The 14,214-nt window shown below is 47.5% G+C and overlaps 1 protein-coding gene across 4 annotated transcripts in view; it reads right to left on the bottom strand.

The window, feature by feature from the left end:
• Positions 1–14,214, bottom strand: part of ZFAND4 (zinc finger AN1-type containing 4) — an 80,551-nt gene that overhangs the window by 28,727 nt on the left and 37,610 nt on the right. For all 4 annotated transcript variants that reach the window (XM_038744210.1, XM_038744211.1, XM_038744212.1 and 1 more), the window contains 3 exons: positions 7,125–7,272; positions 3,112–3,381; positions 1,996–2,784 (listed from right to left, as the gene is read on the bottom strand). In XM_038744210.1, the coding sequence (XP_038600138.1) occupies positions 1,996–2,784; positions 3,112–3,381; positions 7,125–7,272 (1,207 nt within the window). The remainder of the gene's footprint in view (positions 1–1,995; positions 2,785–3,111; positions 3,382–7,124; positions 7,273–14,214) is intronic.

Raw genomic sequence — 14,214 nt, 5'->3', positions numbered from 1 at the left:
TTAAGCACTTACTGTGAGGTCCAACATAATATTAATAATGATGATGGTATTTTTTAAGCACTTTCTACGTGCCAAGCACTGTCCTATGTGCTGGGATAGAGTACCCGTGTACTAAATCAAAGATATGGGGGATGCCAAATCGATCGATCCGTCGCTGCTATTTATTTAGTACAGTGCTCTGCACACAGTTAAGTGCTCAATAAATACGACTGAATGAATGAATTTAATCAATCAATCAATCGTATTTATTGAGCGCTTACTGTGTGCAGAGCACTGTACTAAGCGCTTGGGAAGTACAAGTTGGCAACATATAGAGACAGTCCCTACCCAACAGTGGGCGTTGGGTAGTTTCTAGAGTTCTTGGAGTTTTCTAGACGCACACTGTTGGTGTGCAGAGGGCATCACCCTAAGCGCTTGAGAGAGAATCATAATAAGAATTAATAATGACAGTATTTGTTAAGCATTATGTGCCACGTACTGTACTAAGCGCAGGGGTGGATATGAGTAAATGGGGTTAGACACGGTCCCTGTCCCATGTGGGGCTCACAGTCTCAATCCCCCTTTTCCAGATGAGGTCACTGAGGCCCAGGGAAATGAAGAGACTTGCCCGAGGTCACACGGCAGACAAGTGGCGGAGCTGGAATTAGAACTCGTGACCTTCTGTTTTCCAGGCCTATGCACTGGCCACTAGGCCGTGCCACTTCTCACAGGATACAACAGTACAATATCGTGGAGAGTCCAATACGAGGGAGTGGGCAGACCTGATATGTATATATATAATGGCATTTATTAAGCGCTTACTATGTGCAAAGCACTGTTCTAAGCGCTAAATATGTTTGTACATATTTATTACTCTATTTATTTATTTATTTTATTTGTACATATCTATTCTATTTATTTTATTTTGTTTTGTATTTATTTTATTTTATTTTGTTAGTATGTTTGGTTTTGTTCTCTGTCTCCCCCTTTTAGACTGTGAGCCCACTGTTGGGTAGGGACGGTCTCTATATGTTGCCAATTTGTACTTCCCAAGCGCTTAGTACAGTGCTCTGCACATAGTAAGCGCTCAATAAATATGATTGATGATGATGATGATACTCCTTCCTAATCCTCCTAACCTGTCATCTGCCTTTGACGGTATCCACCACCCCCTACTCCCTGAAATGTTATCCAACCTCGGCTTCGCTGACTGTCCTCTTCTGGTTCTCCTCCTTTCACTCTGGGCAGCTCCTTCTCAGTCATTTTCACGGGCTCCTCATCTGCCTCCAGTTGCCTAATTGGGAGTCGCTGAAACCTCATTTCTGCGTCCCCTTCTATTCTCCATCTACACCTGCTCCCTTGGAGAACTCATTCACTCCCATGGCTTCAGTTACCTTCTCTATATGGATGACTCACAATTCTACCTCTCCACTGTCGACTTTCCTCCTTCTCAATCTCACATTTCCCTCTACCTTCAGGACACCTCTATTTAGATTTTCCCACCTACACCTCAAATTTATGTCCAAAACAGAGCTCCTCAACTTCCCACCCAAACCCTCTCCTCCTGCTGACTTTCCATCACTGTAGACAATCTCACCATCCTCCCCGTCTCAACCTTGCTTCATCTCGTTCATTCTTCCCACATTCTCAATCTGCCACCAAATCCTATAATCCTTTTCCTCTCCATCCAAACGGCTCCCACAGTGGTCCATAGTCCCATCTGACTCCGGCATCAATCTCTTTGTTGACCTCTCTGCCTTCAGCCTCTCTTCTCTCTGATTCGTGTTTTATTCTACTACCTATATTATCTATCTATTCTATTTATTTTATTTTGTTAATATGTTTTGTTGTCTGTCTTCCCCTTCTAGACTGTGAGCCCGCTGTTGGTTAGGGACCGTCTCTATATGTTGCCAACTTGTACTTCCCAAGCGCTTAGTACAGTGCTCTGCACACAGTAAGCGCTCAATAAATACAACTGAATGAATGAATGAATGAATGACCACGGTCGATACTTACTAGAATGAAGTCCGCCGTCTCGATCTGGGGAGAGGTCCTGTGGGAGCACTTTTCCTGGAAAGGCTGGAGGCTCGTAGGGAGCAGGACGCTGGAAGTCCGCAGCCTGCCCAGCCCGCCCGCCGCCTGCGCACTGTCTCTGCTGGCGCTTCGGGCCAGCGAAGCCAGAAAGCCCAGATCGCTCACGGAACCGACGGGCTCTCGGGACGCCTTGTTGGCCGTTTCCGTCATGTCCCTCGCCTCTCCTTTCGAAATGACGTCGGGCCTTTTCCCCGGGGAGTCGACTTTGACGCCGCGGAGCCTGGCAGTCCGAGGGAAGGGCGGCTCGGCCCCGGTGCGGGCCTCCTGCAGTCGGAGCAGGCTTTGGGAGGCCGAGACCCTCGGGTGCCTCGACTCAAAGCATTTGGCCTGCCTCTGGGGGTCCGGGCGGGGGCTGCCGGGGGGCACCGGGGGGGAATGCCGGAGAGGGGACAGGAGTCCGTTCTTCTGAGCACTTAATTCCCGAGGGTCAGGGACGCCCGCCTCCGCTGCTTCGCAACTCGGCGTCTTGCGGACAGGCTTACGAGGAGGCTGCTCCGGGGCCTTCGGGCCTCTGTCCCCGGTAGGCAGTGGCGAGTTTGGATTCGCCTTCCCTCGTTCGCCAAACTGTTGAGCGAGGCTGCCTTCCAGGGACAGAGGGGCCGCATCTACCTCAGGCAGAAGCAAGTCTTCTGGGGCGCAGAGGTCCACGTTGTGAGGCAGGACCACGTCCCGCTCGTTTCCGGAGACTACCTTTTCCGAAAGGGTTTGGGCCTGCAGGGGAAGAGGGGAGATGAGAGGGAGAACTGTATCCGCTGACGCCTTGGCATTTTCTAATTCCGTGTGAGAGATTTGGGGCCGTTTCCGGAGGCTACCGTTTCCGAAAGGGTTTGGGCCTGCAGCGGCGGAGGGAGCTGTATCCGCTGAGGCCTTGGCGCTTTCTAATTCTGCGTGAGAGATATGGGGCCGTTTCCGGAGGCTACCTTTTCCGAAAGGGTTTGGGCCTGCAGGGGCGGAGGGAGGGAGGACTATATCCGTTGACGCCTTGGAGTTTTCTAATTCTACGCGAGAGATTTTGGGCCGAGGGACAGCGCTACTCACCGGCTGAGTCACCGGAGGGCTTTCCCAGTTTTCTTCCTGAAGGGGATCGCCAGTCACCGAAGACACGGCTCTACCGGCGGTGGCCAAAGGAGCCAGGGCTGAAAGTGCACGGTGGGAAGGTTCGGAGGGATACGAATTCCCAGGAGGTAGGCGAGACTGTCCAATGTGGGGAAGCACTCTTAAAAGCCTGTGACGGGCAGCTGCCATGGAACCGCTCGAAGGCCGCGGAGTCATGGGGGGCCGAGGTTTGACTTTGACGGCTTTCTTGGGCTAAGAGAAAAACCCAAAACCCAAAACAAAAAAAACCCACGTGAAATGAATGTTGGGGAAGCAGCACGGTCTAGTGGCAAGCCGTGGGTTCTAATCCCGGCTCCACCACTCATCTGCTGTGTGACCTGGGGCGAGTCACTTAATTTCTCTGTGCCTCAGTTACCCCAACTGCAAAATGGGGATTAAGAGTGTGAGCCTCCTGCGGGACAGAGACTGTGTCCAACGTGGTTACCTTTACATCTACTCCAGTGCTTAGAACAGTGCTTGGCACACAGTAAGTGCTTAACAAATACCATAATTATTCATTATTATACAAACACTAACATGCTCTGCTCCGTAGGAACAGCTCTTGCAGAAAGAAAAGACATTTCCCCTTACCAAATAAATGCACTCTATTCTCCCATCCGTGGCACCGAAGGGTGCCGTGGCGGAGCCAACAGCTTCCCTCCACACCCATCCCTTCTTCTTTCCCAGAGATAACTGTATGCCTATTCCAGTGGAGAAATCATCTGGCGACCTTCTGCCCCCTTGCAGCCTAGTGGATAGAGCACAGGCCTGAGAGTCTGAAGGACCTGGGTTCTAATCCAGGCTCCGCCACTTGTCTGCTGTGGGACCTAGGATGCGTCGCTTCACTTTTCTGGGTCTCAGTTCCCTCCTCTGTAAAATGGGGATTAAAATTGGGAGCGCTTTGAAACCCGTGCACATGTTTTGTTTTGTGTCTGTCTCCCCCTTCTAGACTGTGAGCCTGTTGTTGGGTAGGGACCGTCTCCATATGTCACCAACTTGCACTTCCCAAGCACTTAGTACAGTGCTCTGCACACAGTAAGCGCTCAATAAATACGACAATGAATGAATGAATGAATGAATGAATGACAAGGACCGTGTCCAACCTAATTACCTTGCATCTACTTCAGCATTCAGTGAAGTGCCTGACAAATAGCAAGCACTTAACAATTAATACAATTATTATTATTACTGTTACCTCACTCTTCCCCAGCGGGTCACTTAATGGTCACAGTGAAGTTACATCCGAGGGAATTGCCCATCAACCCCAGTCCTAAACAGACCTAGAGCTACTGAGCAAGAAAGCAGTAGCAGCATGGCCTAGTGGCAAGAGCACGGGCTTTGGGTGTCAGAGGATGTAAATTCTAATCCCGCCTCTGCCAGATGTCTGCTGCGTGACCTTAAGCAAGTCACTTACCTTCTTTGTGCCTCAGTTACCTCATCTGTAAAATAGGGATTAAGACTGTGAGCCCCTTGTGGGGCAGGGGCTGCGTCCAACCCAATTTGCTCGTACCCACCCCAGAGCTTAGTACAGTACCCAGCACATAGTGAGCGCTTAACCAATACCATCACTATTACCATAATTATTAGTGCCCCGGGGTTGGAAGCCGAGGATGCTTGTTTACCCGTTCACCCCGATCAATTCCCATTAGCAGATGGGTCCCGTGGGCAAATTGCAGACTGCTCGTTTCCCTGTCCACAGAAGAGCTCGGTATCCCTCACGCCATCAATCCCTACAGCTCATTAAACTACGGAAAGTGTGACTGAGACGGGTGGAATCTTGGCTTTCTAAAAATGGAAGAAAGAGAGGCAGCTGGAGTTCTGAAAATGGCTTAGAGGCACCCCATCTGGAGTGGGGACGGGCTTGGGAGTCAGAGGTTGTGGGTTCTAATCCCGGCTCTTCCTCCTGTCCGCTGTGCGACCTTGGGTAAGACACTTCACTTCTCTGGGCCTCAGTTACCTCCTCTGTAAAATGAGGCTGGAGACCGTGAGCCGCATTTGGGACTGGGACTGTATGCAACTTGATTACCTTGTATCTACCCCAGTGCTTAGAACAGTGCTTGGCACAGAGTAAGCACTTTAAAAGAATACCATAATTATTATTCATCATCAATCGTATTTATTGAGCGCTTACTGTGTGCAGAGCACTGTACTAAGCGCTTGGGAAGTACAAGTTGGCAACATATAGAGACAGTCCCTACCCAATAGTGGGATTACAGTCTAAAAGTCCTCCCCCGGGCCTGGAATGCCCTCCCTCTGCCCATCCGCCAAGCTAGCTCTCTTCCTCCCTTCAAGGCCCTACTGAGAGCTCACCTCCTCCAGGAGGCCTTCCCACACTGAGCCCCTTCCTTCCTCTCCCCCTCGCCCCCCTCTCCATCCCCCCATCTTACCTCCTTCTCTTCCCCACAGCACCTGTATATACGTATATATGTTTGTACATATTTATTACTCTATTTATTTATTTATTTATTTTACTTGTACATATCTATTCTATTTATTTTATTTTGTTAGTATGTTTGGTTCTGTTCTCTGTCTCCCCCTTTTAGACTGTGAGCCCACTGTTGGGTAGGGACTGTCTCTATATGTTGCCAATTTGTACTTCCCAAGCGCTTAGTACAGTGCTCTGCACACAGTAAGCGCTCAATAAATACGATTGATGATGATGATGATAAAAGACAATAATTATTGTTATTATTACTCACTCACTACTTCAGGTGACGAGCAAACCTCCGGGACAGAGAGGCGGGTAGTTCAGTGTCAGAGGCCCAGGATGAGCACATCGAAGAATGAGGGGTGGGCTTGTGACCCCTCTGACCGGATGCTTCCTATGACTACTGCAGTCAGTCAATAGTATCTATTGAGCGCTTGCTGTGTGAGGAGCACCGTTCTAAGTGCTCGGGAGAGGACAAAATAACAGACACATTCCCTGCCCACGTGGAGCTTGCCCTGTTCTCTAGACCGCAAGCTCATTGTGTGTGTCTACCAACTCTGTTGACTGCACTCTGCCAAATGCTTAAGTACAGTGCTCTGCACACAGTAATAATGATGGGATTTGTTAAGTGCTTACTACGTGTCAAGCACTAAGTGCTGGGATGGAGACGAGCTAATCGGGGTGGACACCTTCCCTGTCCCACATGGGGCTCACAGTCAATCCCCATTTTACAGAAAAGGCGACTGCATCCCAGAAAAGTGAGGTGACTTGTCCAAGGGTACACAGCAGACAAGTGGCGAAACTGGGATTAGAACTCAGGTCTTTCCGACTCTGGGGCCCGTGTTTTATCCTCTAGGCCGTGTGCTTCCCTCCAGAGCCGTGAGCGCTCTTTCTTCAATTTCCGGAGAGCCAAGATTCCTCCTGTAGTTTAACGAGCCCTAGGCGTGGATGGTAGACGGTACGCTCGTTGTGGGCAGGGAATGTGTCCATTTATTTTTCTATTGTACTCTCCCGAGCGCTTAGTACAGTGCTCCGCACACAGTAAGTGCTCAAGAAATACGGCTGGCTGAATGAATGAATGATACCGAGCTCGATTGTCGCCAGGGAAATGAGCAGTCCGCAGTTCGCATAGAGGATACCGCTGCTGACAGGATTTGGTGTGGGGGCAAATCAATCAATCAATCAATCAATAGTATTTATTGAGCGCTTACTATGTGCAGAGCACTGTACTAAGCGCTTGGGAAGTACAAATTGGCATCACATAGAGACAGTCCCTACCCAACAGTGGGCTCACAGTCTAAAAGGCAAATGACCAAGTGGGCATCCTCTAACTCCGATAAATGTCATCAGCCGATTCTTCGCAGGACGCTGGGCAGTTGCCCGCATCCAACATGGAGGTGTGGGGCGGCTAACCCGGCCCGACCCCGAGATGTCGTTCTAAACGCCCACTCTTTCAGAAAGAAAACGCATTTACCAGGGAAGAAAATATACACTGTTCATACGAGGGAAAGAACCGTCCCAGCATCACCTTTTTACTGAGGTTCATGTTTTCCATCTTGGCCTTCAGCAGCTTCATTTTATTCATCGTGATGGAGTTTTCGATGATCTGCTGCCCAGAGGGAGAAGGTTCCATGTCGTCTTCTTCGTCGGTGTACGGGTTGTAAACGGAGCCCCCGCTGCCAAGACAACAAGACGCCCGCGGGACGTTATATGCTTCTGCCGTTCCGGTCTGTGGGATTAAGGATGTAAAGTACAAGCTACAGGCAAACTGGCAAATCCATCAGTCGGCAGAAAGCGGCATGGCGCAAACCAAAGAGAAGGCCGTTTCAAAAAGCGCTTTTTTTAAGCTTTTCTTGAGTCATGGAGTGGTGCGGAAAACAGAGTAAAGCTGAGCTTTTGGGAATCGGCTTTACCAGGTAAGACTGTATTTTGGAACTCACTTTAACATTTCCCAGAGAGGCAAAATCCAGTTCCACCGGTATCTCCCGCTGGCATGGACAAAGTTGTTAACAGGGTCACCCAGACCCCAGGCTGATCAGTTTTCCTTTAGCAAAACACTGGCAAGGGAAGGAAGCCCAAATTTCTATCCATTCTGAGAGGGTTCTCACCACAGGGGAGGGTGACACCTGTGTGGATATATTATAGTTCTGCTCTTAAGAATAAAGCAAACAACAACAACAAGAGGGACAATTTAGCTTTCTGCCAAATCTTATTTGGAAAACTGAACCAACGCTAGCAATCTGGATCTTTTCACGCAGTCAAAGTCTCAATCCCGTCAGTTGGGTTCAGGACTCAGATCACTGGAAATAAAAGTTTAACACAAATACTTAAGTACCCACTGAAACGGAAATACAGTCATTATGCTCCTTGACTCATAAACCTCAGAAATTCTCACTTGGGCCGAAACTCACCACGCGCGGTTTCAGCCACAAACACAAACGTAATGCTCGATCGGAGGAAAATCTTTTTTTAACAAGGGCCATCGGAGGGGCTACGAAGAGAAGCATAAGTTCTGCTTATAAGGAACAACTTGTGCTTTGGCAAGAGGGATGCCTCAATTTTAAATGTGGTAAAATAGGAATAAACAGACATGAACCTTAGGCATGTTTTCTTTGTAAATATGAGCAAAAGATGACAAATTAGTGCAGAAGAGGAAAGGAATTTCAAGTTTCACTTTTACCCGTGGCTGTCGGGAATCAGAAACAAATGCACTTGCACAATGACAGAGGCCTTTTTACACTGGAGACTGGAGGCCTTTTTATAATTTTTTTTTTAAAACACAGTTGAAGATTAAAAAAAAATGCTCAGCTCTTTCTTTAGAGGTCACAGAAACAGAAGTCTAAAACAATTACATTACTGAAACATTTAACTTGTAAATATGAAAGCTATAAGGCAAAATTAATGTTCTTCAATCAATCAGTGGTGTTTATTGAGAGCTTACTGTGTGCGCAGCCCTGAGGTAAGCACTTCGAAGACTATTCATTCATTCTTTCAATCGTCTTTATTGAGTGCTTACTGTGTGCAGAGCACTGTACTAAGCGCTTGGAAAGAACAATTCGGCAACAGAGAGAGACAGCCCTTAATACAACAGAGTTGGTAGACACGGTTCCCTGCCTTCAAGAAGCTTACGATCTAGCGTAAGCGTAAGACAGGCGCATCCAATGTATATATAAGAGTTATGGAGCTGAGGGTGGGGTGAAAATCAAGTGCTTAAAGGGTAATAATAACAATAATAATAATAATGGTATTTGTTAAGCGCTATGTGCTAAGCACTGTTCTAAGCACTGGGGTAGATACAAAGTAATCAGGTAGTCCCACGTGGGGCTCCCAGTCTTAATTCCCACTGTACAGATGAGGTAACTGAGGCACAGAGAATTTGAGTGACTTGCCCAAAGTCACACAGCTGACAAGTGGCGGAGCCGGGATTAGAACCCATGACCTCTGACTCCCAAGCCCGGGCTCTTTCCACTAAACTGTGCTTAGGTGACACAGAAGGGAGAGGGTGGAGGGGAAAAGAGGGCTTAGTCAGGAAGGAGTAGATAAAATTTTACTAAGGCTTTGCAGATGAGGAGAACGAGGGACCTGTCGTATATTCATTCAATCGTATTTATTGAGCGCTTACTGTGTGGAGAGCACTGTAGTAAGCGCTTGGGAAGTACAAGTCGGCAACATGCAGAGACGGTCCCTACCCAACAATGGGCTCACAGTCTAGAAGGGGGAGGGCGTTCCAGGCCAGAGGCAGGATGCGAACAAGGGGTCAACGGCAAGACACAGGAGACTAAGCGCTTAGTACAGTGCTCTGCACACAGTAAGCGCTCAATAAATACGATTGACTGAACGAATGAATGAGGTACATTGAGTGGGTTGGCACTGGAGGAGCAAAGCCTGTGGGCTGGGTTAGACTAGGAAACCAGCGAGGTTAGGAGAAGCAGCGTGGCTCAGTGGAAAGAGCCCGGGCTTTGGAGTCAGAGGTCATGGGTTCAAATCCCAGCTCCGCCAATTGTCAGCTGTGTGACTCTGGGCAAGTCACTTAACTTCTCTGGGCTTCAGTTCCCTCATCTGTAAAATGGGGATTAAGACTGTGAGCCCCAAGTGGGACAACCTGATCACCTTGTAACCTCCCCAGCGCTTACAACAGTGCTTTGCACATAGTAAGCGCTTAATAAAATGCCATTAAAAAAAAAAAAAGGCAGGAGAGGGTGAGCTGATGGAGTGGGTGAGGAGGAAATCCAGGGAGGAACTGAAGAAAACTCTTCTCTCCCCATGAGAAGATAATATTCAATCGTATTTATTGAGCGTTTACTGTGTGCAACGGCACTGTACTAAGTGCTTGGGAAAGTACAGTGCAGCAATAAATAGAGATAACCCCTGCCCACAACAGGCTCACGAAGACTTAGAAATAGTCTACAAGATAACAGAAGATAACGGTCTAGAAGATAATAGAGTCGGTGCTGCCATAACGAGGGTTTCAGTGGAACCTTGGGGCAGGACTTGACAACTCCCTCTGTTGTATGGTACTCTCCAAGTGCTCAGTACAGTGCTCTGCACATAGTAATCGCTCAATAAAGAGCACTGATGATCAGGGAGCTCATCCACTTTCACGGCTTCAATGTTGATAACTACCAAACTTACGTCTCCAGCCCCGACCTCTCCCCGTCTCTGCAGTCTTGCATTTCTTCCTGCCCTCAGGAAAGCTCTGCCTCGCTGCCGCACCGACACCTGGAGTCAGAGGCCCTGGGCTCTAAACCCGGCTCTGCCACTTTCCCGCTGTGTGACCTTGGGGAAGTCACTTCACTTCTCTGTGCTTAGGTTCTCTCCTCTGCAAAATGGAGATTCCAAACCTGTTCTCACTCCTACTTAGACTGCAAACCCAGTGTGGGATAGGCACTATGTCTGAGCTCATTATCTTGCACCTACCGAAGCGCTAAGTACAATGCTTGTCATGTAGTAAGCACTTAAATACAATTATTATTAGTATAATAATAATAATAATAATAATAATAATAATTTTGGCATTTATTAAGTGCTTACTATGTGCCAAGCATTGTTCTAAGCACTGGGGAGGTTACAAGGTGATCAGGATGTCCCACGGGGGGCTCACAGTCTTCATCCCCATTTTACAGATGAGGTAACTGAGGCCCAGAGAAGTGAAGTGACTTGCCCAAAGTCACCCAGCTGACAATTGGCGGAGCCGGGATTTGAACTCATGACCTCTGACTCCAAAGCCCGTGCTCTTTCCACTGAGCCATGTTGTTTCTCATTGACTCCTCCCCGTCATTCAACCCACATATCCAATCCATCTTTAAATCCAGTTGGTCCCACCTTCACGACATGGCTAAAATATGCCCTTTCCTGTCCATCCAAACTGCTACCACATTAATACAATCACTCATCCTATGGGCTCCTTCTTCAGCCCAGCCCACACCCTCCACTCCTCTGCCGCTAACCTCCTCACCATGCCTCGTTCTCGCCCATCCCACCATCGACCCCCGGCCCACGTCATCCCCCGGGCCTGGAATGCCCTCCCTCTACCCATCGCCAAGCTAGCTCTCTTCCTCCCTTCAAGGCCCTACTGAGAGCTCACCTCCTCCAGGAGGCCTTCCCACACTGAGCCCCTTCCTTCCTCTCCCCCTCGTCCGCCTCTCCATCCCCCCCATCTTACCTCCTTCCCTTCCCCACAGCACCTGTATATATGTATATATGTTTGTACATATTTATTACTCTATTTCACTTGTACATATCTATTCTATTTTATTTTGTTAGTATGTTTGGTTTTGTTCTCCATCTTCCCCTTTTAGACTGTGAGCCCAGTGTTGGGTAGGAACTGTCTCTATATGTTGCCAACTTGTACTTCCCAAGCGCTTAGTACAGTGCTCTGCACACAGTAAGCACTCAATAAATACGATTGACTGATTGATTGATCCTATCCCAACTGGATTACTGCACCTGCCTCCTTCCTGACCTCCCAGCCTCCTATCTCTCCCCTCTCCAGTCCATACTTCAATCTGCTGCTCAGATCAATGTTCCATAAAAACGTTCAGGACACGTCTCCCCACTCCTCAGAAACTCCAGTGGTTGCCCATCCACTTCCGCATCAAACAAAAACTCCTCACCACTGGCTTTAAAGCAGTCCCTCACCTTGCCCCCTCCTATCACACCTCACTTCTCTCCTTCTCAAAGCCAGCCCCTTCTCTAGAAGGGGGAGACAGAGAACAAAACCAAACGTACTAACAAAATAAAGTAAATAGAATAGATATGTACAAGTAAAATAAATTGAGTAACAAATATGTACAAACATATATACATATATACAGGTGCAGTGGGGAAGGGAAGGGGGTAAGATGCCGCACAGAACTTATGTACATGAGAAGCAGTGTCGCTCAGTGGAAAGAGCCCGGGCTTGGGAGTCAGAGGTCATGGGTTCTAATCCTGCCTCGGCCACTTGTCAGCTGTGTGACTATGGGCAACTCCCCTAACTTCTCTGTGCTTCAGTTACCTCATCTGTAAAATGGGGATGGAGACTGTGAGCCCCACGTGGGACAACCTGATCGTCTTGTATCCCCCCCAGTGCCTAGAACAGTGCTTCAAACACAGTTAGCCCTTTACAAATGCCATCATTATTATTATATCTGGAATTTATTCTACTTGTTTTGTTTTGTTGTCTGTCTCGCCCTTCTAGACTGTGAGCCCACTGTTGGGTAGGGACTGTCTCTATATGTTGCCAACTTGTACTTCCCAAGCACTTAGTCCAGTGCTCTGCACACAGTAAGCGCTCAATAAATACGATTGATTGATTTGAACTGATGTCTGACTCCTCCACTCTAGACTTTAGGCTCACTGTGGGCAAGAAGTGTGTCTGCTTATTGTTGTATTATACTCCCCCAAGCACTTAGTACAGTGCTCTGCATACAGTAAGCACTCCATAAACACGAATGAATGAATGAATGAATGCTCTGCACAGAGTAAATGCTCAATAAATACGATTGACTGATTGATTGATCCCTGCCCTCCAGAGGTTTACAATCTATGGGAAAAATGTACAAGGAAGGTGCCCTCATGGTACGTCTGCTTTTGCTGCTGAGGTATGAGTTCTAATAACAGTGGGGAATGTGCCTACCAACGCTGTTATACTGTACTTTCCCAAGCACTTAGTACAGTGCACTGCACAGTCAAGTGCTCAAAAAATACCATAGATTGATGATCCATTTTGGAGGTTCTCTGGGCTCTCAGCTTCTTTTTTCTCCTATGTTCTGAAAAACTTTGGGATATGTCCTTCAATCATATTGATTGTATTTATTGAGCGCTTACTGTACTAAAGTGCTTGGGGGAGTACAATATAGCAACAGACACATTCCTGCCCCCCAACTAATGAGGACATTTATTAGGAGCTTACTATGCGCAGAGCACTGTTCTAAGCACTGGGGAGGTTACAAGGTGATCAGGTTGTCCCACGGGGGGCTCACAGTCTTCATCCCCATTTTACAGATGAGGTGACTGAGGCCAACGAGCTCACAGTCCAGAGGGGAAGACAGACATCAATATAAATAAATAAATAAACAAACAAACAAATAAATAAATAAATAAATAAATAAATAAATAAATAAATAAATGTCAGGTATTCATTCATTCAATCATATTTATTGAGCGCTTACTGTGTGCAAAGCACAGAACTAAGTGCTTGGGAAGTACAAATTGGCAACATATAGAGACGGTCCCTGCTCAACAACGGGCTCACAGTCTAGAAGGGGGAAACAAAACAACAAAACAAAACAAGTAGATAGGTGTCAATACCAGCAGAATAAATAGAATTACAGCTATGTACACATCATTAATAGAATAATAAATATGTACAAATATACACAAGTGCTGCAGGAAGGGGAAGGAGGTAGGGGGGATGATGGGGAGGGGAAGAGGAAGGCTTCCCAATCACAGCTATTCGGGAAATCAAAATCCTTAGACAACTCACCCACCAAAGTATTATCAACATGAAGGAAACAGTAACAGACAAGGAAGATGCGTTAGATTTCAAAAAGGACAAAGAGCGATGTTGTGGCAGTAAACAAAGTAAGAGGAGAAGTGCCTGAGCTCCCCTGAAGAAAGGGCTCGTGGCAATTCTGTTTGGTTTTGTTCTCTGTCTCCCTCTTTTAGACTGTGAGCCCACTGTTGGGTAGGGACTGTCTCTATGTGTTGCCAATTTGTACTTCCCAAGCGCTTAGTACAGTGCTCTGCACATAGTAAGCGCTCAATAAATACGATTGATTGATTGATTGAATTCAAGGTGCATTCTATCCGGTGTTTGAATATATGGACATGACCTGATGGGATTGCTAGAAATCGGGCTTGGTTCACTTTAATGAAAACCATATAAAGTCATTCAGGAGACAGCTGATGGAGGGCTTGGATTACTGCCACAAGAAGAACTTTTTGCATAGAGATATTAAGTGTTCAAATATCCTACTAAACAACAGAGGGCAGATAAAGGTTGCAGATTTTGGACTTGCTCGACTATATAGCTCCGAGGAAAGCCCAGCCTGCACCCTCCGCTCCTCTGCTGCTAATCTCCTCATGGTGCCTCGTTCTCGCCTGTCCCGCCGTCGACCCCTGGCCCACATCATCCC

Source organism: Tachyglossus aculeatus, chromosome 3 (genome assembly GCF_015852505.1).
Source record: "Tachyglossus aculeatus isolate mTacAcu1 chromosome 3, mTacAcu1.pri, whole genome shotgun sequence".
NCBI lineage: Eukaryota > Metazoa > Chordata > Mammalia > Monotremata > Tachyglossidae > Tachyglossus > Tachyglossus aculeatus.
Note: the sequence above shows the minus strand (reverse complement) of the source record. Positions and strands in the feature narration are given on the sequence as shown.